The 27,010-nt window shown below is 36.3% G+C and overlaps 1 protein-coding gene across 1 annotated transcript in view; it reads right to left on the minus strand.

The window, feature by feature from the left end:
- Positions 1-27,010, minus strand: part of LOC128642637 (collagen alpha-1(I) chain-like) — a 509,301-nt gene that overhangs the window by 39,852 nt on the left and 442,439 nt on the right. Inside the window, exons 39-54 of the mRNA XM_053695420.1 lie at positions 19,087-19,194; positions 18,924-18,977; positions 11,070-11,123; positions 9,941-9,994; positions 8,151-8,258; positions 8,014-8,067; positions 7,580-7,687; positions 6,813-6,866; positions 5,674-5,727; positions 5,537-5,590; positions 2,707-2,760; positions 2,512-2,619; positions 2,369-2,422; positions 1,742-1,795; positions 1,051-1,104; positions 847-900 (exon numbers count right to left, since the gene is read on the minus strand). Of these exons, the coding sequence (XP_053551395.1) occupies positions 847-900; positions 1,051-1,104; positions 1,742-1,795; positions 2,369-2,422; positions 2,512-2,619; positions 2,707-2,760; positions 5,537-5,590; positions 5,674-5,727; positions 6,813-6,866; positions 7,580-7,687; positions 8,014-8,067; positions 8,151-8,258; positions 9,941-9,994; positions 11,070-11,123; positions 18,924-18,977; positions 19,087-19,194 (1,080 nt within the window). The remainder of the gene's footprint in view (positions 1-846; positions 901-1,050; positions 1,105-1,741; positions 1,796-2,368; positions 2,423-2,511; positions 2,620-2,706; positions 2,761-5,536; positions 5,591-5,673; positions 5,728-6,812; positions 6,867-7,579; positions 7,688-8,013; positions 8,068-8,150; positions 8,259-9,940; positions 9,995-11,069; positions 11,124-18,923; positions 18,978-19,086; positions 19,195-27,010) is intronic.

Here is a 27,010-nt window from a genome sequence, read left to right on the forward strand (position 1 = left end):
GTGCAGGTTTCAAAGGAAAATGGTGAGTTGTCTCAGTACAGTCATTATCATTTTTAAAGGGTCATGAAACCTAAACTTTGTTCTTATATATTTCAGATAGAGCATACACTTTTAAACAACTTTCCAATTAACTTCTATGATTAATTTTGCTTAGTTCTCTTGATTTACTTTATTATATTAGCAGTGATGTACTACTGGGAGCTAGCTGAACACACCAGTAAGCCAATGACAAGAGGCATATATGTGCAGCCACCAATCAACAGCTAGCTCTCATCACCTGACTGTATTTTGTGATTGGATGATGGCTGTCACATGAAACAGGGGGTGGGAACATTGAATTAACTTTGAAATCTGAAATATAATACTCATTTGAAATTCAAAGTAAGTGTTATTGCATTGTCTTTTTATTATGTATTTATCGATTATAAAAAAAAAAAAGTAATTTAATCTCTCTACCATCTCAAAGGTGGTAGAGTTAAATCACTCTAGACTTGTTCATTTGGTGTGATTGTCACTCCCTACTTGCAACGACCCAGGGGAAGGTGCGACAAATAGCGTCCTCTTACCATTCGCTGGCAGGTTTTATGTCCGGGAGCCTTATATGCCCATCAAATAATAAATGGTCTATTATTATTGTTTTAAATTGACACAAACCACTTTTAAAGTGTTGTATTAAATGATTAATTATATGTAAGAAAACCTTTTTAATATATGATTATTTATTTTGCTGTCTCACCCCTCATTGCGTCCTCACTCACAAATAAGATCTTTTATTTCACTTTTTGCGTCATTTCTCCTTATGTATTAATAGACAACGTTACACATATATTTATAACATGAAGATACCTTTCTTCCTGGACTTCCCGCTCTGCCAAGTCGGCCATCATTTCCTCTGTCACCCTGCAAGACAGAAGACACAAAACCAGAAGAATGTTTGTTGGTGCAATTAGTTTTTAGTATTTTTCATCTACAGAGGCCAGAAAACAAATTGAAGGAAATCTCAAAAATTACAAAAAATAAGTAAAAGAATTGTCATACAGCGTCACACACCTTTTCTCCTTTTTGTCCAATTCTTCCTTCTTGCCCTGAATTTCCACTGGATCCCTTGAAAAAAAATGGTAGAGAAAGGTGGTAAAGCGACAACTGCTCATTCACTTGACAGTAATATATTTAATATATGATCTAAGACCACGACTAGAGGCATAACAACCACACTATGGGTTCATATTTACCTCAAGGGGGTAGATTTACTCTATGTTGAATGGACATGATTCACTATAGCGAATCATGTCTGCTCAACATCGCTAAATGCCGACAGCATACGCTGTCGCCATTTATCATTGCACAAGAATTTCTAGTGAAATGCTTGTGCAATGTTGTCCCTTGCCTACTGGCAGCCAATGGGCCACTAGCAGGGGCTGTCAATTTCAATGAGCCACCTAAAACTTCAGTTTCAGATGAGCCTGAAATGATGGGCCTCCAAAGTAGCATTCGCTGCTTCATAAATGGAGCCCAATAATGCTCCCTCGTATTTTATGTTGCTTTAAAAAATAGAAAATATGAAAGTAAAGAGCTTTTGATATCTGATAGAAAAGGTCCGTGTTGACCATAATAACCAGGAATACACATTTTCTATACTATTTCTATGACTAAGGGGACTACACAGCTCTTGGAGCTATATAAGCTGTGAGCTGTGTACCTTAGCCTTGAAGCCGCAGAACATTATCAAGCTTATACTTACCGTCTGTCCTGGTACTCCTGCATCTCCAGGTGGTCCCTTTTCTCCAGGGGATCCCTAAATGGATAGGTGTAATAATAATGAATTTCATGTGTGTGATAGAGCTTATGGGCTCTATTGAACAAGCTCAGTATGGAGCTTGATGGCCTCTGTTTCTGGCGAGTCTTCAGACTCGCCAGAAACAGCAGTTATGAAGCAGCGGTCACAAAGACCGCTGCTCCATAACCTGTCCGCCTGCTCTGAGCAGGCGGACAGACATCTCCGGAAATCAACCCGATCGAGTACGATCTGGTTGATTGACACCCCCCTGCTGGTGGCCCATTGGCCGCGAGTCTGCAGGGGGCGGCGTTGCACCAGCAGTTCTTGTGAGCTGCTGGTGCAATGCTGAATACGGCGAGCGTATTTCTCGCCGTATTCAGCGAGGTCTGGCGGACCTGATCCGCAGTGTCGGATCAGGTCCGCCAGACCTTGATAACTTGGGGCCTATATATTCTTTAGATTATTAACTCATAATCAGTGCTTTTTATCTTTTTCATTAGATCTGTGTAACTATCCTACCACATAATATTTGTCATTTTTGATGCATGTTGAATTATTATATTGATGTTATTTCTGATATTTGACGCTCACCTCTCTTCCAGGTATCCCTGCTGCTCCTGTTTCTCCTGCAAGACCGGGTTCCCCCTGTAACGATACAGTACCCTGTTCTGTAACATAATCACAGCCAATCACATCGTTACCTTGGCCATCTTATGTATAGATGGTGACTTTACCTGTACCCCTTGCTCGCCTTTACTTCCGACATCACCATTGTTTCCCTTCTGCCCAATGGGCCCTGGTGACCCTTCCACACCTTTATTCCCAGGATGTCCATTAGATCCCTTTAGAATGAAAAAAGTTAATTAAAAATGAATCCCACAATATCACACTCATATTTTTTACTTAGACTCTCCAAAGTGCCAGCTTACCGAGAGTCCAGCTTGACCCGGTGCCCCTTTTTCTCCCTTCAAACCAAAAGAGCCCTAAAAAAATAAAATACAATAAAATAAGATAAATGGAAATTATTCAGCAATTTAAAATGTATTTGTTCAAGAAAATGAATTTAAATGTTAAAAATGTGTATTGTTTTCTTGTAATAACAATTGTTTTTCTTGATCGTTGGTTTGACATGTTCGAGCTTCTCTTTGATCTTTGGGTCGGTTTTAAAAAAAATATAAAGCGCAATTACTGCATTTAATAAGGTACCTGGTACAAGGTTCTAAACTAATAGTATATACATCACTTCACATTCAATTACAAACAGTTTCAAAACACTGGAAATATATACATTTACAATCTGCTGCCCATTGTTGCGCGACTTACCCTCTTCCCTGTGCTAGTTCTCATGCTGTGTCTAATGGAATGAGAACGAGGCTCCCATTGCAGCCTATGGAAGCGCGCTCTCGTGAACACGATTCTTTGCAACATGAAGGCAAGGTCACGTTTGCATTGCACCTAACTTGTAATACCAGTGCACATTAAACTTGTAATACCACTGCGCATTAAACTTGTAATACCACTGCGCATTAAACTTGTAATACCACTGCGCATTAAACTTGTAATACCACTGCCCATTAAACTTGTAATACCACTGCACATTAAACTTGTAATACCAGTGCACATTAAACTTGTAATACCACTGCCCATTAAACTTGTAATACCACTGCACATTAAACTCGTAATACCACTGCACATTAAACTCGTAATACCACTGCACATTAAACTTGTAATACCACTGCACATTAAACTTGTAATACCAGTGCACATTAAACTTGTAATACCAGTGCACATTAAACTTGTAATACCACTGCACATTAAACTTGTAATATACCACTGCACATTAAACTTGTAATACCACTGCACATTAAACTTGTAATACCACTGCACATTAAACTTGTAATACCACTGCACATTAAACTTGTAATACCACTGCACATTTGCATGCGCTGGTAATACTAAGTTGAGCACAAGTACCACTTTTGCGAAAGCAATATATTGCACTCAATTTATAATCTAGCCCAGTATGCAATATATATATATATATATATATATATATAAGCTAATGGCAGTCTTATATATTTTTATTACTTTTGTATACATGGTACCATTATAAAGATAACACAGTACTGTAATAGGAAAGGCAATATTTGTTCTTTTAAATAAATATAGTAGAGAAATAGCATTTTATAACACAAAAAACAAACAAAGAAAAGATTCAAGCAGAGAAGTTTGTTACTTAATTGTGGGGGAAAAATATATATATAAAAAAAAATGAATAAAAAAATTGGGATATTGGAATTCCGGATTTGCACCTGGTTTATGTCCTACTAAATCTCTATTCTACGTCTTCAGGAAGGCCTAGAAAAATTCAAACAAGTCAATTCAGAAAGTCTTGAAAGGTTTTAGACAATAGCAAAATGATGATGATTTTAATGGCCAAATAAACAAGAAACTGAAATTATTTGTTCTAAATTAAAATGATGAAATTTAAAATGGAGGACAGATAAACCCCCCCAAAATTCAAACACAATAACTTTTGCTTATTATGCCTATTTATTCAGCTGGCTTTTGAAACAGAAGGTGCTGATGACGTTTAACAGTACGAGCAATCCATCATTCCATTCACAGTTTAGCATAAACATTTGTTTCAGCTAACATGTGAAGAATGTTCCGGAAGAAGACAAACACATGGCTGAAACTAGCATAAAATATAACTTATAAAAATCCTAAAAAGTTACTAATATGACCTACTAAAAGATGATACAAATATGAGAATAAGGTAACATATCCCACCTCACACACCACAAACAACCAAAATGCAACGTCTATAGTAAGATTTGTTTGAGGTAAAGCTATGGGCAAGATTTAAGATGAGGTGAATGCCCTAATTGGTTGCAGCTTGATCATTTGAGCATGCAACTGATATAAAACCGCTGCTTCATAAATCCTCTCTACAAACTGGAGTTGGCAGATAAAAATCACCCCGGATTCACGTGAGGGAAGGGGGGGGGGGTGGGCGGCACTGCACGAGTGTTCCCTTGTGCAATGATAAATATGGGGAACATTTCCGCCCCACAATTCGCGATAAAGTGAATCCAGTCCGCTCGCAAATTGATAAATCATGCCCTATGTATAACATAAATGTCTAGGCCAGGAGTAATGTTTGAACATGTGCCCAAAGGTGGAATCAAATATAAATTGTCTATTGCGATTTTGCCTCCAGTTACCTACATAAAGTCTACAAGATTTTTTTTAAATATTATCACCAATTTGGACACAAGGGGTAGATTTATCAAATGTTGGGCGGATATGACCCGCTGTAGCGGATCCTGCCCGCCGGACAGTGATAAATACATACGCTGTCGGCATGTCGGATGAGTTAAGGAGCAGCAGTCTTACGACCGCTGCTTCTTAACTTAATTTTCAGGCGGAAATCTACCCCAAACTCTCTAAATGTTTGTCTCCCCTGGTCTATGCAATCTTAACACAAACATCTGTTTAACAATCCCAAATGCTTTACCCGGCCAACCCACACGCTAAGGCTTTCTTGAAAAACCACCATCCCAAAATCAAGTTCCTGTTAAGGAACAATTAATACATTGTCTGTCATTCACTGCCAAGAAATCTACCTAAATAACTAAAATAGAAGCATTATTAGTTATCTACCAAGACTACCTTTGATTTATTATTATATTATTATTGCATACATTATTAAAATTTAATACAATGCTATTGTAGATGTACTTGTTGGAAACGTACCATTGGTCCTTGGGGGCCAGGGTGTCCTGTTACTCCAGGGGTGCCAGCTTCACCCTAAAATAAGTTGAAAAAACGTTTCAGGCCATGTGAACTTGGAATGCTAAGTAGTGAAGGTACAAAAATAATATGGGGAATACCTTCAACCCTTGAGGGCCATCTGAGCCTGTAGCTCCGTGGACTCCAGTGTTTCCCTGAGGAAGAGAAGCAAATCGTTGTAAACAAAAACATACAGCAATAAATACAGGTGACAAATCATAAATACAAATTTAGAGCTTTGCATCTCACAGTCTCCCGCTTAAATGTAGATGTACTGACATATTTCCCAATTTTGAACAATTGTAGATAATTTGAAAAAAGTTCTACTGACAGAAGCGGTGGTTAATACATAGAACACCCTTTTAGAAATAATATTAAATAATAATAATAATAATAATAAAAAAAAATAATAAATAGGATACATGAAATAAAGAAATTCAAGAATGCCTTGGATAAGCATGCAATTATCTGGTGGACTTCTAGGTAGACTATGCGGAACTACTGACACTATCAAGACAGAAAACATCTCTTTGAAAGGGAAATTAGATACTAAAAAAATACTAAATAGAAAGCAATGGGTGATGCCATGTTGTAACCTTGATTTCCTTTTGTGCTGGGCCAATCAGGAATAGACATAAATGGGTCGCTAGAGCAACCAGTGACTGGGTGGAATATAGCAGTGTTAAAGGGACAGTCAAGTCAAAATTAAGCAGTCATGATTCAGATAGGGCATGCATTTTTAAGCAACTTTCCAATTTACTTTGGTCATCAAATTTGCTTTGTTCTTTTGGAATTACATGTTGAAAGCTAAACCTAGGTAGGATCATATGCTAATTTCTAAGCCCTTGAAGGTTGCCTCTTATCTCAATGCATTTTGACAGTTTTTCACAGTTAGACAATGCTAGTTCATGCGTTCCATACATTATATAACATTGTGCTCACTCCCCTGGAGTTATCGATGCGCCAGCACTGATTGGCTAAAATACAAGTCTGTCAAAAGAACAGAGCTAAGGGGACAGTCTGGTCACAGAGGTAAAAAGTATATTAATATAAGCGTATTGGTTATGCAAAAATGGGTAATAAAGGGATTAGCTATCTTTTTAAACAAACATTTTGAAATAAACTGTCCCTTTAACTCTGGAGTCTGCACTTTCACTTCTATCAAGAAAATTGTAAAAATAAACAATGAAAGTATGTTAGATTTCATCTACAATCTAGAGGCGTCTGAGTAAGAACTTACCATTTCACCTTGTGCTCCTGGAGGTCCTAGACCACCCATTGGCCCTGGTTGGCCCTAAGGAACAACATAATTATTATTCAGAAACTTGAGAGAATTAAAAGCAAAATCTATAATAGATTGTTTTTGCGCATCGTACCGACATACTCAAAGACACGCGCATGTGTATTTAAAGGGATATGAGATCCAAATTTTTTTTCCGTGATTCAGACAGAGCATACCATTTAAAAGAAAACCTTAATTTACTTCTGTTATCAAATTTACTTAGTTCCCATGGTATTCTTTGTTAAAGATATAACTAAGTAGGTGACCATGGCAGGAAATAGTGCTGGCATTTAGTACTCCAGACAGATGGACGCTTCTGAGCTTATGTCCATGTTTTTCAACAAAGGACACCTAGAGAACAATACAAATTTGATAATAGAAGTAATTTTTTTGTCCCTTTAATATTGTTGCTTTGTAAATATATTTTCTTTTTCTTTTCTATTTGGAAAGTAAAAGATACAAAGACATCTACTTAATTCATACTGTAATAAAGATCCAATGTGTTTTAATGACTAGATTTATCTACAAGGCATTTAATGAACAAACTACTGATTTCATGCACCATACAGTATATGTGAGGGTATTTTTGGGAGTGTTTTGGAAACTTGATGGGCCTAATTAGCCTCATAGAGTAGTCATCAGCCTGGAGTAAATTATTTCAATCCTTGAAAACTTTATTTATAAAACAATGACATATTGCATTGTTAGTGCACAGTTATGCTCACCATAAGTCCTGCTTGTCCTTTTTCCCCCTTTGGTCCCCGAATTCCATTTCCTCCCATAATGCCACTTGGTCCTGCGTTTCCAGGGAGCCCCAGTGGTCCAGTATCTCCCTGTTAAATACGTTAGACATTAAACTCAAATATGTTTATGGATATTAAGGGCCATAGTAAAAATATTAGTTTCATTAAAAGAAATCAAGTTAAATATTTTTAATTTGTGGATGAAACTAACAAGAAGTAGATGTTTGTGCACAGCTGATCCTTAGGGGTGGGTTTCTTACTAGACAATTATGCCCACAAACGTAAAAAATAAGCAGTATTTTTCTCAACATCAGTTTGAAAATATTTTAAAAATAGTTTTTAGCTACAAGAAAGAAAAACAAGAGTAGACTGCGGCTTAAAAAACAGGGTCAGCATGAGCAGACTGGAGGTCTCACCTTTTCTCCCTGATTCCCAGGATCACCAACATCTCCAGGGTCTCCAACATCTCCCTAAAATCAATTAACATGTTGTTGGTAGAGTACTGTGCCAAAAAACTCACTCTCTTTTTTATCTCATTTCCCATGTTAAGTACCTCCTTGCCTGGATCACCGGGGGCCCCTGGCAGACCTTGAAGTCCCCTCTCTCCTGGGTCACCTAAAGGTCCAAAAAGACCAGGACTTCCTGGAGGACCTGGGTCTCCCTGAAGACATAAAAGACCAGAGACAGCTGTCCATGTGTTTCAACAGTCAATGTATTTTATGTTACACTATTAGATTAGCAAATACAATCAACAGTAAATGTAATCAGCTCAAACTAAATTAGTGTCACATGGAAGTCAAAATTAAACCCATTTTGGATTTCAGTGTTCGGCATCTTTTATCGGTAGTTCAGGGTGCTGTCGTCGGAAAATGAGAAAATGAATCTTGTGTGAGTTAACAGTTTAGGCTGTGTTTGACTTGGAAAGATTGTGATCACTTTGTTAACAAAAAATAAACAAAACAAAAAAATGGAGGCTACTGTTTTTCAAATTGGAAAGATTGGAATTGACCCCATATGGGGTAGATTTATTAAGCAGCAGATGCTGCTTTCTACGCCCTAGGTTTCAGGTCCTGAAATGACCGCTGCTCCTTAACTTGTCCGCCACCTTTTAGGTTGGGGACTGAAATCATCCCAATCCGATATGACTGGGATAAATGACACCCCCGCTAGTGGGGAGACAGCATTGCACAAGCATTGCACAAGAAATGCTTGTGCAATGTTAAATGCCTACTGCGAATCATGTCCGCTCGACATGCGTAACCACCAATCTCTGGCTATGTTCAGCTCCGCCTCCAGCGTGTAAGTGTATTGTTGCTAATTTAATAACAAAAACTCTTCATAGCAGTCTGATAGATTGAAAGCTATTTGTAGATTAGTTTATTTGGATCTAGAAACTAAAAGGTAGTAGATGCGCATTAAAGGATTTTTTTTTTTTTAATGAGCTTTATTTATTATAATAGATATGTAATACATTCAGCGCAAGGACTCGTATCTCCATTGAACAAGCAATATAAGCCAATTTCATTTGTCGAGAAAACCATAAAACAATAAATTAAAGGCACATTAGAGGAGTTTCTTCATTCATCTCTAAGTCACTTTAAAGGGACATGAAACCCAAATATTTTCCTTAGTGATTCGGACAGAGGGTACAGTTTTAAAAAAGTTTCCAATTTACTTCTATTATCAAATTTGCTTCATTCAAATGATATTTGAATAGATACCTAGGTAGCATCTGCAACACTACATGACAGGAAATAGTGCTGCCGTCTAGTGCTCTTGCAAATCTACTGCCATATAGTGCTCTAGACACAAGCACTCTCCTGAGCTTACATCCCTGCTTTTCAACAAGGGATACCAAGAGAGTGAAGACAAATTGACAATAGAAGTAAATTAGAAAGTTGTTTAAAATTGCATGATCTGTCTTGACCCATGAAAAAAAAAATACTGATATAAAAAACCAGTATAAAACTTTTAAAAAACGTACTTAGAAGCTCCCAGTTTAGCTCTGTTAAAAAGATTAGCTGGAACACCAACTGCAAGTGGGAAATAGCAGACCCTCCCCCCCTTCCTCTGCATATGAAAAGACTCTTTACACAAACAGGAGCAAGCTGGAGTAGGTATACCTTGGTATTCTCCTAAAACTTTGGGGCTTGGTTAGGATTCTGAAAATCAGTGCAGTGTTATTTATAAATAAGCAAAACTATACATTTTAAAAAAAAGAAGCTGTATAGGCTATATAAACAGATCATCTACAAAACATATATGCAAAGACAAATCTAGTGTATAATGTCCCTTTAAGCATCATAGCATATATGATATAGTCTTCTGGTATTTCCTACTGACCTGCTCTCCTTTTAAGCCTGCTGGCCCCTCGCTGCCTGTAGAGCCCGGTTCCCCCTAGAACAAAGGAAGCACAAATGTACAGCGATGCATAAGATCTGCTCCCACAGACAGAGTAATTTTTTCACAAGAAAGGTCCTGTACAACCAGGTAACTCTAATAAGACACATCTACATCAGTAATAAAAAACAATCACTGTGGAATTTAATAACATATTTGTATATGTTCTATCTGTGACTCTCTAATCCATTCTGCTTTACAAGCATATCAATGGGGTGCCAGCACTAGGTCTGTTTATTTCTCTTATTTATTTCACCTTTAAAGGGACATGAAACACTAATTTTTCTTTAATGATTCAGACACAACATAACATTTTTAAAAAACTTTCCAGTTGTTCAGTTAGCTCCCAGTAGGGCATTGCTGCTCATTCAATAAAGGATACCAAGAGAATGAAGTAAACATGATAATAGAAGTAAATTGGAAAGTTGTTTAAAAATTGTATGTTCTATCCGAATAATCAAATAAACATTTGGGTTTTATGTCCTTTTAACATAACGTTAATCACATTTTTATGGTGACGATTTGTCAATAAACCGCACAAACCATACACAGCAATTTTAATTAAATTTTGGGTCCCTTTAAGCATAATATAGTTGCAAATGCTTGTAACTGTGAATATAATTATCCAAGGGTTAGCTAAAGTGACACTAACAGAAAATTAAAAGTAACTTTCTGATATTTAACTGTGTAATGTTTAAGTCCTAAACTCATTTTGAAATATCACTTCTTTATTTTTCTCCATAATAAAAAAAAACACATGGCTACTGCATCTAAGAATTAGGGTTGCATCACATGAAAAATGAATGTTAAAAGTTCACTGTTACTAAGATACTCCGGAGTCTGTTCTATTTTGCTGATCTTCTAACCAATAATTTATGTATTGTTCTGATCTTATTTCTTTTTGTTTCTAATCATTTATGTCACACTGTAAAGGAAAGCTACAAACACAAGATTCTGGGTATATTTCAAGGTCTTTAAAAGCTGATAACATCTAACATTTTAAAAATAATGATACATACTACATGCACCTTCATAAAACAAATACTTCAGCATTTCCTATATTATCACTTACCTGCTCCCCATCCAGCCCCCTTACTCCCTGATTACCGACAGGGCCAACTGTCCCCTAAAGGTGAATACAAAGGTTCATTAAACAATATACAACATACATACCAAATAATACGATTATCGATAATTCTATACTGTTAACTAGTGATAATTGAGGAATTTAGAATATAATGTGACTTTGTTAATTTATGCATTAATACTCTAATAAATCCATAAGAAAATCAGGGGCCAGAGAGCTTCGTTATGTGTCTGTCAAGACTCTTACAATGATAACGCGGGGCTGCGCAGAAGGGGCAGAGTGAAGCGGTTTGGTTGGTGAGTTTTGGGCAGTGTTTAGAGCATACCTCCCAACATTTGTGGCTGAGAATGAGAGACACAGGAAGTTGAAAGGAATCATCACCATTTTGTGGGTAAAGCCCCTTTGGGAGGGGAGGGATCATAAGTGGTTAGTGAGTGGGATTGTGGGTGTTTCTGGGCGGTCTGTGGGTGTGTCTGGGCTGCTTGTGGGTGTTTTTGGGTGGTGTGTGAGTGTGTCAGGGCAGCTTGTGGGTGTTTTTAGGTGGTCTGTGGTTGTGTCTGGGCTGCTTGTGGGTGTTTTTGGGTGGTCTGTGGGTGTGTCTGGGCTGCTTGTGGGTGTTTTTTGGTTGTCTGTGGGTGTGTCCGGGCTGCTTGTGGGTGTTTTTGGGTGGTCTGTGGGTGTGTCTGGGCTGCTTGGGGGTGTTTTTGGGTGGTCTGTGGGTGTGTCTGGGCTGCTTGGGGGTGTTTTTGGTTGTCTGTGGGTGTGTCTGGGCTGCTTGTGGGTGTTTTTCGGTTGTCTGTGGGTTTGTCTGGGCTACTTGTGGGTGTTTTTGGGTGGTCTGTGGGAGTGTCAGGGCAGCTTGTAGGTGTTTCTGGCTGTTCTGTGGGTGTGACTAAGGGCAATTATGTAAAGAGGGACATATGGCTGTCACAGAGGGACAGAGTTCAGAATCAGGACAGTTGGGAGGTCTGGTATAGAGTGATAATGGTAGGATTAGGAGTTTGTAAACAATGCTCCCTAGTGCCATCATTTACACAAGAAGAAATATGAGGTGGGCACATGTAAGCCTTTTTTTATTTTCAACAGAGATTAAAAACAAAAATGTTCTCAAAAGATCTTCAGAAGATGAGGAACGCTCGGTTAAAAGGAATAGCTAAAAAACAGAATTTATGCTTACCTGATAAATTACTTTCTCCAACGGTGTGTCCAGTCCACGGCGTCATCCTTACTTGTGGGATATTCTCTTCCCCAACAGGAAATGGCAAAGAGTCCCAGCAAAGCTGGCCATATAGTCCCTCCTAGGCTCCGCCCACCCCAGTCATTCGACCGACGGACAGGAGGAAATATATATAGGAGAAACCATATGGTACCTTGGTGACTGTAGTTAGAGAAAATAATTCATCAGACCTGATTAAAAAACCAGGGCGGGCCGTGGACCGGACACACCGTTGGAGAAAGTAATTTATCAGGTAAGCATAAATTCTGTTTTCTCTAACATTGGTGTGTCCGGTCCACGGCGTCATCCTTACTTGTGGGAACCAATACCAAAGCTTTAGGACACGGATGAAGGGAGGGAGCAAATCAGGTTACCTAAACGGAAGGCACCACAGCTTGCAAAACCTTTCTCCCAAAAATAGCCTCCGAAGAAGCAAAAGTATCAAATTTGTAAAATTTAGCAAAAGTGTGCAGTGAAGACCAAGTCGCTGCCTTACATATCTGGTCAACAGAAGCCTCGTTCTTGAAGGCCCATGTGGAAGCCACAGCCCTAGTGGAGTGAGCTGTGATTCTTTCAGGAGGCTGCCGTCCGGCAGTCTCGTAAGCCAATCGGATAATGCTTTTAAGCCAAAAGGAAAGAGAGGTAGAAGTCGCTTTTTGACCTCTCCTTTTACCAGAATAAACGACAAATAAGGAAGATGTTTGTCTGAAATCTTTAGTAGCCTCTAAATAGAACTTTAGAGCACGGACAACGTCCAAATTGTGTAACAAACGTTCCTTCTTTGAAACTGGATTCGGACACAAAGAAGGTACAACTATCTCCTGGTTAATATTTTTGTTAGAAACAACTTTAGGAAGAAAACCAGGCTTAGTACGCAAAACCACCTTATCTGCATGGAACACCAGATAGGGCGGAGAACACTGCAGAGCAGATAACTCTGAAACTCTTCTAGCAGAAGAAATTGCAACTAAAAACAAAACTTTCCAAGATAGTAACTTAATATCTATGGAATGTAAAGGTTCAAACGGAACCCCTTGAAGAACTGAAAGAACTAGATTTAGACTCCAGGGAGGAGTCAAAGGTCTGTAAACAGGCTTGATCCTAACCAGAGCCTGAACAAATGCTTGAACATCTGGCACAGCTGCCAGTCTTTTGTGTAGTAAGACAGATAAAGCAGAGATCTGTCCCTTTAGAGAACTTGCAGATAATCCTTTCTCCAAACCTTCTTGTAGAAAGGAGAGAATCTTAGGAATTTTTATCTTATTCCATGGAAATCCTTTGGATTCACACCAACAGATATATTTTTTCCATATCTTATGGTAAATTTTTCTAGTTACAGGTTTTCTGGCCTGAACCAGAGTATCTATAACAGAATCTGAAAACCCACGCTTTGATAGAATCAAGCGTTCAATCTCCAAGCCGTCAGTTGGAGGGAGACCAGATTTGGATGTTCGAATGGACCCTGAACAAGAAGGTCCTGTCTTAAAGGTAGCTTCCATGGTGGAGCCGATGACATATTCACCAGGTCTGCATACCAAGTCCTGCGTGGCCACGCAGGAGCTATCAAGATCACCGAGGCCCTCTCCTGATTGATCCTGGCTACCAGCCTGGGAATGAGAGGAAACGGTGGGAATACATAAGCTAGGTTGAAGGTCCAAGGTGCTACTAGTGCATCTACTAGAGTCGCCTTGGGATCCCTGGATCTGGACCCGTAGCAAGGGACCTTGAAGTTCTGACGAGACGCCATCAGATCCATGTCTGGAATGCCCCATAATTGAGTTATTTGGGCAAAGATTTCCGGATGGAGTTCCCACTCCCCCGGTTGGAATGTCTGACGACTCAGAAAATCCGCTTCCCAATTTTCCACTCCTGGGATGTGGATCGCAGACAAGTGGCAGGAGTGATCCTCCGCCCATTGAATTATTTTGGTCACTTCTTTCATCGCCAGGGAACTCTTTGTTCCCCCCTGATGATTGATATATGCAACGGTCGTCATGTTGTCTGATTGAAACCTTATGAATTTGGCCTTTGCTAGTTGAGGCCAAGCTCTGAGAGCATTGAATATCGCTCTCAGTTCCAGAATGTTTATCGGGAGAAGAGACTCTTCCCGAGACCATAGTCCCTGAGCTTTCAGGGATTCCCAGACCGCGCCCCAGCCCACCAGACTGGCGTCGGTCGTGACAATGACCCACTCTGGTCTGCGGAAGCTCATTCCCTGGGATAGATGGTCCAGGGTCAGCCACCAACGGAGTGAATCTCTGGTCTTTTGATCTACTTGAATCATTGGAGACAAGTCTGTATAATCCCCATTCCACTGTTTGAGCATGCACAGTTGTAATGGTCTTAGATGAATTCGTGCAAAAGGAACTATGTCCATTGTTGCAACCATCAATCCTACTACTTCCATGCACTGCGCTATGGAAGGACGAGGAACAGAATGAAGCACTTGACAAGAGCTTAGAAGTTTTGATTTTCTGACCTCTGTCAGAAAAATCCTCATTTCTAAGGAATCTATTATTGTTCCCAAGAAGGGAACTCTTGTTGACGGGGACAGAGAACTTTTTTCTTTGTTCACCTTCCATCCGTGAGATCTGAGAAAGGCTAGAACAATCTCCGTATGAGCCATTGCTTTTGACAGAGACGACGCTTGTATTAGAATGTCGTCCAAGTAAGGTACTACTGCAATGCCCCTTGGTCTTAGAACCGCTAGAAGGGACCCTAGCACCTTTGTGAAAATCCTTGGAGCAGTGGCCAATCCGAATGGGAGGGCCACAAACTGGTAATGCTTGTCCAGAAAAGCGAACCTTAGGAACTGATGATGTTCCTTGTGGATAGGAATATGTAGGTACGCATCCTTTAGATCCACGGTAGTCATAAATTGACTTTCCTGGATGGTGGGTAGAATCGTTCGAATAGTTTCCATTTTGAACGATGGTACCCTGAGAAATTTGTTTAGGATCTTCAAATCCAAAATTGGTCTGAACGTTCCCTCTTTTTTGGGAACTACGAACAGATTGGAATAAAATCCCATTCCTTGTTCCTTTATTGGAACTGGGTGTATCACTCCCATTTTTAACAGGTCTTCTACACAATGTAAGAATGCCTGTCTCTTTATTTGGTTTGAAGATAAGTGAGACCTGTGGAACCTTCCCCTTGGGGGTAGTTCCTTGAATTCCAGGAGATAACCTTGAGAAACTATTTCTAGCGCCCAAGGATCCTGAACATCTCTTGCCCAAGCCTGAGCAAAGAGAGAGAGTCTGCCCCCCACTAGATCCGGTCCCAGATCGGGGGCTACTCCTTCATGCTGTTTTGTTAGCAGTGGCAGGCTTCTTGGCCTGCTTACCCTTGTTCCAGCCTTGCATTGGTTTCCAGGCTGGTTTGGGTTGTGAGGCATTACCCTCTTGCTTAGAGGATGCAGAATTAGAGGCTGGTCCGTTTCTGCGAAAGGGACGAAAATTAGGCTTATTTTTAGCCTTAAAAGACCTATCCTGTGGAAGGGCGTGGCCCTTTCCCCCAGTGATGTCTGAAATAATCTCTTTCAATTCTGGTCCAAATAAAGTTTTACCTTTGAAAGGGATGTTAAGCAATTTTGTCTTGGATGACACATCCGCTGACCAAGACTTTAGCCAAAGCGCTCTGCGCGCCACGATAGCAAACCCTGAATTTTTCGCCGCTAATCTAGCTAATTGCAAAGCGGCATCTAAAATAAAAGAGTGCGTTAACTCTGTCCATAACCTCCTCATATGGAGTTTCTCTACTGAGCAACTTTTCTAGTTCCTCGAACCAGAACCACGCTGCCGTAGTGACAGGAACAATGCATGAAATTGGTTGTAGAAGGTAGCCTTGCTGTACAAAAATCTTTTTAAGCAAACCTTCCAATTTTTTATCCATAGGATCTTTGAAAGCACAACTATCTTCGATAGGAATAGTAGTGCGTTTGTTTAGAGTAGAAACTGCCCCCTCGACCTTGGGGACTGTCTGCCATAAGTCCTTTCTGGGGTCGACCATAGGAAAATAATTTCTTAAATATAGGGGGGGGAACAAAAGGTATGCCAGGCTTTTCCCACTCCTTATTTACTATGTCCGCCACCCGCTTGGGTATAGGAAAAGCGTCGGGGGGCACTGGAACCTCTAGGAACTTGTCCATCTTGCATAATTTCTCTGGAATGACCAAGTTGTCACAATCATCCAGAGTAGATAACACCTCCTTAAGCAGTGCGCGGAGATGTTCTAATTTAAATTTAAATGTCACAACATCAGGTTCAGCTTGATGAGAAATTTTTCCTGAATCTGAGATTTCTCCATCAGACAAAACCTCCCTCATGGCCCCTTCAGATTGGTGTGAGGGTATGACAGAACAATTATCATCAGCGCTCTCTTACTCTAAAACCGTTACTGTCTCTTTAAATTTCAAACAGAAAACACTTTATTACTGAATATGTGAAAAAGTATGAAGGAATTGTTCAAAAATTACCAAAATTTCACCACAGTGTCTTAAAGCATTAAAAGTATTGCACACCAAATTTCAGAGCTTTAACCCTTAGCCGTTTTAAAATTTAACCCCTATACAGTCCCAGCTATAGTCTTTGCTGAGACCCAACCAAGCCCAGAGGGGAATACGATACCAAATGACGCCTTCTAGAAGCTTTTTCAGTGATTCTTAGATCCTCACACATGCATCTGCATGCCCTGCTCTCAAAAAACAACTGCGCAGTAATGGCGCGAAAATGAGGCTCAGTCTATAACTAGAAAGGCCCCCTGACTGAAAAAGGTGTCTAACACAGTGCCTGCCGTTTTATAAATGTTCCCCAAGATTATAAATGCCAATTGTTAGCCTAAATCTGAATAATATGCCCAAATAAAGCAATCGATTTAGCCCATAAAAATGTCTACCAGTTTTTTAGCCCTTATTAAGCCCTTTATTCTGTATGTTTGACTAAGAAAATGGCTTACCGGTCCCCATGAGGGGAAATGACAGCCTTCCAGCATTACACAGTCTTGTTAGAAATATGGCTAGTCATACCTTAAGCAGAAAAGTCTGTTAACTGTTTCCCCCAACTGAAGTTACTTCATCTCAACAGTCCTATGTGGAAACAGCAATCGATTTTAGTTACTTTCTGCTAAAATCATCTTCCTCTTACAAACAGAAATCTTCATCCTTTTCTGTTTCAGAGTAAATAGTACATACCAGCACTATTTTAAAATAACAAACACTTGATAGAAGAATAAAAACTACATTAAAACACCAAAAAACTCTTAACCATCTCCGTGGAGATGTTGCCTGTGCAACGGCAAAGAGAATGACTGGGGTGGGCGGAGCCTAGGAGGGACTATATGGCCAGCTTTGCTGGGACTCTTTGCCATTTCCTGTTGGGGAAGAGAATATCCCACAAGTAAGGATGACGCCGTGGACCGGACACACCAATGTTGGAGAAATGACCAAGTAAAGCCAGTAGCTGCTTTTTAAACAGTATTGTACGTGTGCCAAAATGACATGCACACCAAATGCACAGAAATGAGTGGTCTAGCCCTAGGGGAGCATAAGACAAACATCAAACACTGAGAAGTGTATGATGTGAAAAGGATGATGGAAAGCCCAGATGTACGGTTGATAAGTAAAGAAACCTGAGTTAGAAGGTTCAAAGGACAGTTAACACCTTTTAGTTACATTTCTGTTGTGTTGCTTTAGGATAACATATCAGCCAAGTCTAAACATTTTTTTAAAACAAATTAACACATTTTGCTGCAGTTGTTTTTCAATAACCAAACTCCACCCACCCTTTGCCTCATTTGGAGGAGCCAATTGGGGTTTGAATTTGCAGATAAGGCTAGCCACAGCAATTATGTTAGTATAACATGCATTGCTTTGGGTTTGTTATCAGTTAAAGGAATATAAAATACATATTTTCTTTGTTCTCTTTGTATCTTTTGTTGAAAAACAGTGAGGTAAGCTCAGGAGCGTGCACGTGTCTGGAGCAATATATGGCAAAAGATTTGCAAGAATGTTATTCCTTTGCAAGAACACTATTTCCTGCCATGTAGTTTTAATCCTACCTAGGTATCTCTTCAAAGAATACCAGGGGAACAAAGCAAATTTGATAGAAGTAAATTAGAAACTTGTAGGTTGAAAGTAATAGTCATAAAAAAATGCAAATAAAATAGACTATTGACACAATCTGTATGTTTGTTACTATAGGTTAACATTGTTTTGGTTTATTATATGAATTAGTAATGACATTTACACAAGATTGGTATGTAATCAGCTCATTACTCATTATATGCCTATATATGGATCAAAAAGCATGGTGTCAAAACGCGTAGTAGTAAAGGAGGTCTGTCTGGTCAGAGAAACACATTATGGGTTCTATATGATCTCTGGATATCTAACAATCTTTTTATTCTCCTTAACTGTTAGTTTTAGGGTTGAGAATTACCATTAATTGTAGTTTTTTTGTGTGTAATATAAACATAACATACATTAAGTCTTTTTATTCATTACCATTGTTAGATGTGTTTGTGGTTTTTAGAGTTTGCACTGTAACATTTTGGAATATTTTGGAATTTCTACCCTTGACCATCATAGGAGAGAATGATTGTATTAGAAGCTTATGGCAGGTACTCACTTTGTCACCTTTCTCCCCAGGTGGTCCTTCAGGTCCTTGTGGTCCTTCTCGACCCTAAAGAAAGGACAATACGTAATCTATATTGCCTATGATTTTGTATGCCAATGGAAAGCAGTGTGAGCTACAGTATAGAGTCTTGGTGAGATATGTAATGGATACTTACTGGGTATCCCATTGGGCCTCGGGCCCCTTGAATTCCTTCTGGTCCTGGTACTCCTGGAGACCCAATCTTACCAGGTCCTCCATCTGATCCTGGATTGCCTGGAGGGCCCTGTAAGAAAAAGAAACATTACTATTAGGGTCGGCACTATAATTGTACCAGATGGAACCATAGAGCAATCAATTTTAAACAATTTTCTAATCTTCTGCTATTATGATTTTTTTCTTTGTAATGTATGTATCTTTTATTGAAAAGCAGGGACATATGCTTAGGAGCTGGCCCATTTCTAGAGCACTATATGGCAACCATTTTGCAAGAATTGTATCCATTTGCAAGAGCACTAGATGGCAGCACTATTTCCTGCTTTGTAGTGCACCAGGCAACTACCTAGGTATCTTTTCGTCGCAGAATATCATGAGAACGAAGCAAATTTGATAATAGAAGTATATCGAAAATGAAAATGATTAGTAGTCAGCGCCAGGAGAGCAAAGCACACAAACTCACTATAAAAAACGGCCACCTAACAGGGTCGTACAGATGAATAAATAAATAGTGGAGACATAGGAGCGCCACCCAAAGGTGGCTTAAGTGTGCTGGCGGAAAAGCTGGGCCCAAAGAGATTATCAATATGGGTGTGTAATGGCCAAAAAACAGCACATAGTACTGTATTACTAAAGAGCGTATAAATAGTACTGTATTAATAACACATAATACTGTATTACTAAAGAGTGTAGAAATAGTACTGTATTAATAACACATAATACTGTATTACTAAAGAGCGTAGAAATAGTACTGTATTAATAACACATAATACTGTATTAGTAAGGAGCGTAGAAATAGTACTGTATTAATAACACATAATACTGTATTAGTAAGGAGCGTAGAAATAGTACTGTATTAATAACACATAATACTGTATTACTAAAGAGCGTAGAAATAGTACTGTATTAATAACACATAATACCGTATTAGTAAGGAGCGTAGAAATAGTACTGTATTAATAACACATAATACTGTATTAGTAAGGAGCGTAGAAATAGTACTGTATTAAGAACACATAATACTGTATTAGTAAGGAGCGTAGAAATAGTACTGTATTAATAACACATAATACTGTATTAGTAAGGAGCGTAGAAATAGTACTGTATTAATAACACATAATACTGTATTACTAAAGAGCGTAGAAATAGTACTGTATTAATAACACATAATACCGTATTAGTAAGGAGCGTAGAAATAGTACTGTATTAATAACACATAATACCGTATTAGTAAGGAGTGTAGAAATAGTACTGTATTAATAACACATAATACTGTATTACTAAAGAGCGTAGAAATAGTACTGTATTAATAACACATAGTACTGTATTAGTAAGGAGTGTAGAAATAGTACTGTATTAATAACACATAATACTGTATTAGTAAGGAGCATAGAAATAGTACTGTATTAATAACACATAATACTGTATTAGTAAGGAGCGTAGAAATAGTACTGTATTAATAACACATAATACCGTATTAGTAAGGAGCATAGAAATAGTACTGTATTAATAACACATAATACTGTATTACTAAAGAGTGTAGAAATAGTACTGTATTAATAACACATAATACTGTATTACTAAAGAGCGTAGAAATAGTACTGTATTAATAACACATAATACCGTATTAGTAAGGAGCGTAGAAATAGTACTGTATTAATAACACATAATACCGTATTAGTAAGGAGCGTAGAAATAGTACTGTATTAATAACACATAATACCGTATTAGTAAGGAGAGTAGAAATAGTACTGTATTAATAACACATAATACTGTATTACTAAAGAGCGTAGAAATAGTACTGTATTAATAACACATAATACTGTATTAGTAAGGAGAGTAGAAATAGTACTGTATTAATAACACATAATACTGTATTAGTAAGGAGAGTAGAAATAGTACTGTATTAATAACACATAGTACTGTATTAGTAAGGAGTGTAGAAATAGTACTGTATTAATAACACATAATACTGTATTAGTAAGGAGTGTAGAAATAGTACTGTATTAATAACACATAATACTGTATTAGTAAGGAGCGTAGAAATAGTACTGTATTAATAACACATAATACTGTATTACTAAAGAGCGTAGAAATAGTACTGTATTAATAACACATAATACTGTATTAGTAAGGAGTGTAGAAATAGTACTGTATTAATAACACATAATACTGTATTAGTAAGGAGTGTAGAAATAGTACTGTATTAATAACACATAATACTGTATTAGTAAGGAGCATAGAAATAGTACTGTATTAATAACACATAATACTGTATTAGTAAGGAACGTAGAAATAGTACTGTATTAATAACACATAGTACTGTATTAGTAAGGAGAGTAGAAATAGTACTGTATTAATAACACATAATACTGTATTAGTAAGGAGCGTAGAAATAGTACTGTATTAATAACACATAATACTGTATTACTAAAGAGCGTAGAAATAGTACTGTATTAATAACACATAGTACTGTATTAGTAAGGAGAGTAGAAATAGTACTGTATTAATAACACATAGTACTGTATTAGTAAGGAGTGTAGAAATAGTACTGTATTAATAACACATAGTACTGTATTAGTAAGGAGAGTAGAAATAGTACTGTATTAATAAGACATAATACTGTATTAGTAAGGAGCGTAGAAATAGTACTGTATTAATAACACATAATACTGTATTAGTAAAGAGCATAGAAATAGTACTGTATTAATAACACATAGTACTGTATTAGTAAGGAGAGTAGAAATAGTACTGTATTAATAACACATAATACTGTATTAGTAAGGAGTGTAGAAATAGTACTGTATTAATAACACATAGTACTGTATTAGTAAGGAGAGTAGAAATAGTACTGTATTAATAACACATAATACTGTATTAGTAAGGAGTGTAGAAATAGTACTGTATTAATAACACATAATACCGTATTAGTAAGGAGCGTAGAAATAGTACTGTATTAATAACACATAATACTGTATTAGTAAGGAGTGTAGAAATAGTACTGTATTAATAACACATAGTACTGTATTAGTAAGGAGTGTAGAAATAGTACTGTATTAATAACACATAGTACTGTATTAGTAAGGAGTGTAGAAATAGTACTGTATTAATAACACATAATACTGTATTAGTAAGGAGTGTAGAAATAGTACTGTATTAATAACACATAATACTGTATTAGTAAGGAGTGTAGAAATAGTACTGTATTAATAACACATAATACTGTATTAGTAAGGAGCGTAGAAATAGTACTGTATTAATAACACATAATACTGTATTAGTAAGGAGCGTAGAAATAGTACTGTATTAATAACACATAATACCGTATTAGTAAGGAGCGTAGAAATAGTACTGTATTAATAACACATAATACTGTATTAGTAAGGAGCGTAGAAATAGTACTGTATTAATAACACATAATACTGTATTAGTAAGGAGAGTAGAAATAGTACTGTATTAATAACACATAATACTGTATTAGTAAGGAGTGTAGAAATAGTACTGTATTAATAACACATAATACTGTATTAGTAAGGAGTGTAGAAATAGTACTGTATTAATAACACATAATACTGTATTAGTAAGGAGCGTAGAAATAGTACTGTATTAATAACACATAATACTGTATTAGTAAGGAGCATAGAAATAGTACTGTATTAATAACACATAATACTGTATTACTAAAGAGTGTAGAAATAGTACTGTATTAATAACACATAATACCGTATTACTAAAGAGCGTAGAAATAGTACTGTATTAATAACACATAATACCGTATTAGTAAGGAGAGTAGAAATAGTACTGTATTAATAACACATAATACTGTATTAGTAAGGAGAGTAGAAATAGTACTGTATTAATAACACATAATACCGTATTAGTAAGGAGTGTAGAAATAGTACTGTATTAATAACACATAGTACTGTATTAGTAAGGAGAGTAGAAATAGTACTGTATTAATAACACATAATACTGTATTAGTAAGGAGTGTAGAAATAGTACTGTATTAATAACACATAATACTGTATTACTAAAGAGCGTAGAAATAGTACTGTATTAATAACACATAGTACTGTATTAGTAAGGAGAGTAGAAATAGTACTGTATTAATAACACATAATACTGTATTAGTAAGGAGCGTAGAAATAGTACTGTATTAATAACACATAATACTGTATTACTAAAGAGCGTAGAAATAGTACTGTATTAATAACACATAGTACTGTATTAGTAAGGAGAGTAGAAATAGTACTGTATTAATAACACATAATACTGTATTAGTAAGGAGCGTAGAAATAGTACTGTATTAATAACACATAGTACTGTATTAGTAAGGAGAGTAGAAATAGTACTGTATTAATAACACATAATACTGTATTAGTAAGGAGCGTAGAAATAGTACTGTATTAATAACACATAGTACTGTATTAGTAAGGAGAGTAGAAATAGTACTGTATTAATAACACATAATACTGTATTACTAAAGAGCGTAGAAATAGTACTGTATTAATAACACATAGTACTGTATTAGTAAGGAGAGTAGAAAAAGTACTGTATTAATAACACATAGTACTGTATTAGTAAGGAGAGTAGAAATAGTACTGTATTAATAACACATAGTACTGTATTAGTAAGGAGAGTAGAAATAGTACTGTATTAATAACACATAATACTGTATTAGTAAGGAGCGTAGAAATAGTACTGTATTAATAACACATAGTACTGTATTAGTAAGGAGAGTAGAAATAGTACTGTATTAATAACACATAGTACTGTATTAGTAAGGAGAGTAGAAATAGTACTGTATTAATAACACATAATACCGTATTAGTAAGGAGCGTAGAAATAGGGTGAAAAATACAGACAATAAAGATTATATAAAAACATATGTTATATATATAAAAACGGTTTTATACCAAGGAATATATGAAACAAGATTGCTAGAACTATGTAGCAATCTAGCAGAGTTAGTCACAATCTAAAGTAAAATATTTAAAAAGCAACAGTGAAAAACACATGTCAAACATATGACAAAATAAGGGTATAAAAAAAGGAACAATAAGAAAAATTAATAAATGATATTAATGAATCTGAGCTCAGATAAAGGGACGTCCCATATATAAAGCAATGATCTAGTCCCAAGACTAGGCCAGCACTGTTTTTGTGCATCTGTTTGTTTTTTCTTTCACAGGTATCTTTTAGATGTTCTTACTCTGAACTAGAAGTTTTGGATAAAAGATTTTCCTCCCCTGGATAATAGTACTTTCCTCTCTCTTCTCTGGATCCTTCCACACTGGACCTCCACTGATTTTTTACTCTTTGTGACTGTATAGACTTTGGGACTAGATTGTTGCATTATATATGGGACGTCCCTTTATCTGAGCTCAGATTCATTAATATCATTCATTCATTTTTCTTATTGTTCCTTTTTTTATACCCTTATTTTGTCATATGTTTGACATATGTTTTTCACTGTTGCTTTTAAAATATTTTACTTTAGATTGTGACTAACTCTGCTAGATTGCTACATAGTTCTAGCAATCTTGTTCCAAATATTCCTTGGAATAGAACCGTTTTTATATATAACATATGTTTTTATATAATCTTTATTGTCTGTATTTTTCACCCTATTTCTACGCTCCTTACTAATACGGTATTATGTGTTATTAATACAGTACTATTTCTACGCTCCTTACTAATACAGTATTATGTGTTATTAATACAGTACTATTTCTACGCTCCTTACTAATACGGTATTATGTGTTATTAATACAGTACTATTTCTACGCTCCTTACTAATACAGTATTATGTGTTATTAATACAGTACTATTTCTACGCTCCTTACTAATACAGTATTATGTGTTATTAATACAGTACTATTTCTACGCTCTTTAGTAATACAGTATTATGTGTTATTAATACAGTACTATTTCTACGCTCCTTACTAATACAGTATTATGTGTTATTAATACAGTACTATTTCTACGCTCCTTACTAATACGGTATTATGTGTTATTAATACAGTACTATTTCTACGCTCCTTACTAATACGGTATTATGTGTTATTAATACAGTACTATTTCTACGCTCCTTACTAATACAGTATTATGTGTTATTATTACAATACTATTTCTACGCTCCTTACTAATACGGTATTATGTGTTATTAATACAGTACTATTTCTACGCTCCTTACTAATACGGTATTATGTGTTATTATTACAATACTATTTCTACGCTCCTTACTAATACAGTATTATGTGTTATTAATACAGTACTATTTCTACGCTCCTTACTAATACGGTATTATGTGTTATTAATACAGTACTATTTCTATGCTCCTTACTAATACGGTACTATGTGTTATTAATACAGTACTATTTCTACGCTCTTTAGTAATACGCTATTATGTGTTATTAATACAGTACTATTTCTATGCTCTTTAGTAATACAGTATTATGTGTTATTAATACAGTACTATTTCTACGCTCCTTACTAATACGGTATTATGTGTTATTAATACAGTACTATTTCTACGCTCCTTACTAATACAGTATTATGTGTTATAACTTATTAATACAGTACTATTTCTACGCTCCTTACTAATACTGTATTATGTGTTATAACTTATTAATACAGTACTATTTCTACGCTCTTTAGTAATACGCTATTATGTGTTATTAATACAGTACTATTTCTACGCTCTTTAGTAATACAGTATTATGTGTTATTAATACAGTACTATTTCTACGCTCTTTAGTAATACAGTATTATGTGTTATTAATACAGTACTATTTCTACGCTCCTTACTAATACGGTATTATGTGTTATTAATACAGTACTATTTCTACGGTCCTTACTAATACAGTATTATGTGTTATAACTTATTAATACAGTACTATTTCTACGCTCCTTACTAATACTGTATTATGTGTTATAACTTATTAATACAGTACTATTTCTACGCTCTTTAGTAATACGCTATTATGTGTTATTAATACAGTACTATTTCTACGCTCTTTAGTAATACGCTATTATGTGTTATTAATACAGTACTATTTCTACGCTCTTTAGTAATACGCTATTATGTGTTATTAATACAGAACTATTTCTACGCTCTTTAGTAATACAGTATTATGTGTTATTAATACAGTACTATTTCTACGCTCCTTACTAATACGCTATTATGTGTTATTAATACAGTACTATTTCTATGCTCTTTAGTAATACAGTATTATGTGTTATTAATACAGTACTATTTCTACGCTCTTTAGTAATACGGTATTATGTGTTATTAATACAGTACTATTTCTACGCTCTTTAGTATTACAGTACTATGTGTTGTTTTTTGGCCATTACACACCGATATTGATAATCTCTTTGGGCCCAGCTTTTCCACCAGTACACTTAAGCCCCCTTTGGGTGGCGCTCCTCTTTCCCCACTATTTATTTATTGATAATAGAAGTAAACTGGAAACTTTTTTAAATTGGTTTGTTCTGTCTGAATCACAAAATAATTGTTTTCATATCCCTTTAAAGAGAGCATTAGAAATACTATTACAAATATATTGATTCCATTTTTTCTAAATCAAATATTGCATAATTCGATTCAAATTATGCAATATTTGAATTAGAAAAAATTTAATCATAAATTGCATTTAAAGATAGCATTAGAAATATTATTACATTAAACAAATGTTAGAATGTTGAAAAAATATTCAAAATTCGAAACGAACAAAGGAATGTGTTAAAATAGTTTTTTTAAAGGTTGCAAAACATTTGCCCATCCACAGTATGCATGTATGTGCTTGTGTATGTGTGTACGTGTGTACGTGTGTCTCTATGCATATTGGTCTTATATAAGATTACACAATATATTTATTTGT

Source organism: Bombina bombina, chromosome 12, assembly GCF_027579735.1.
Source record: "Bombina bombina isolate aBomBom1 chromosome 12, aBomBom1.pri, whole genome shotgun sequence".
In the NCBI taxonomy this organism is placed as follows: domain Eukaryota; kingdom Metazoa; phylum Chordata; class Amphibia; order Anura; family Bombinatoridae; genus Bombina; species Bombina bombina.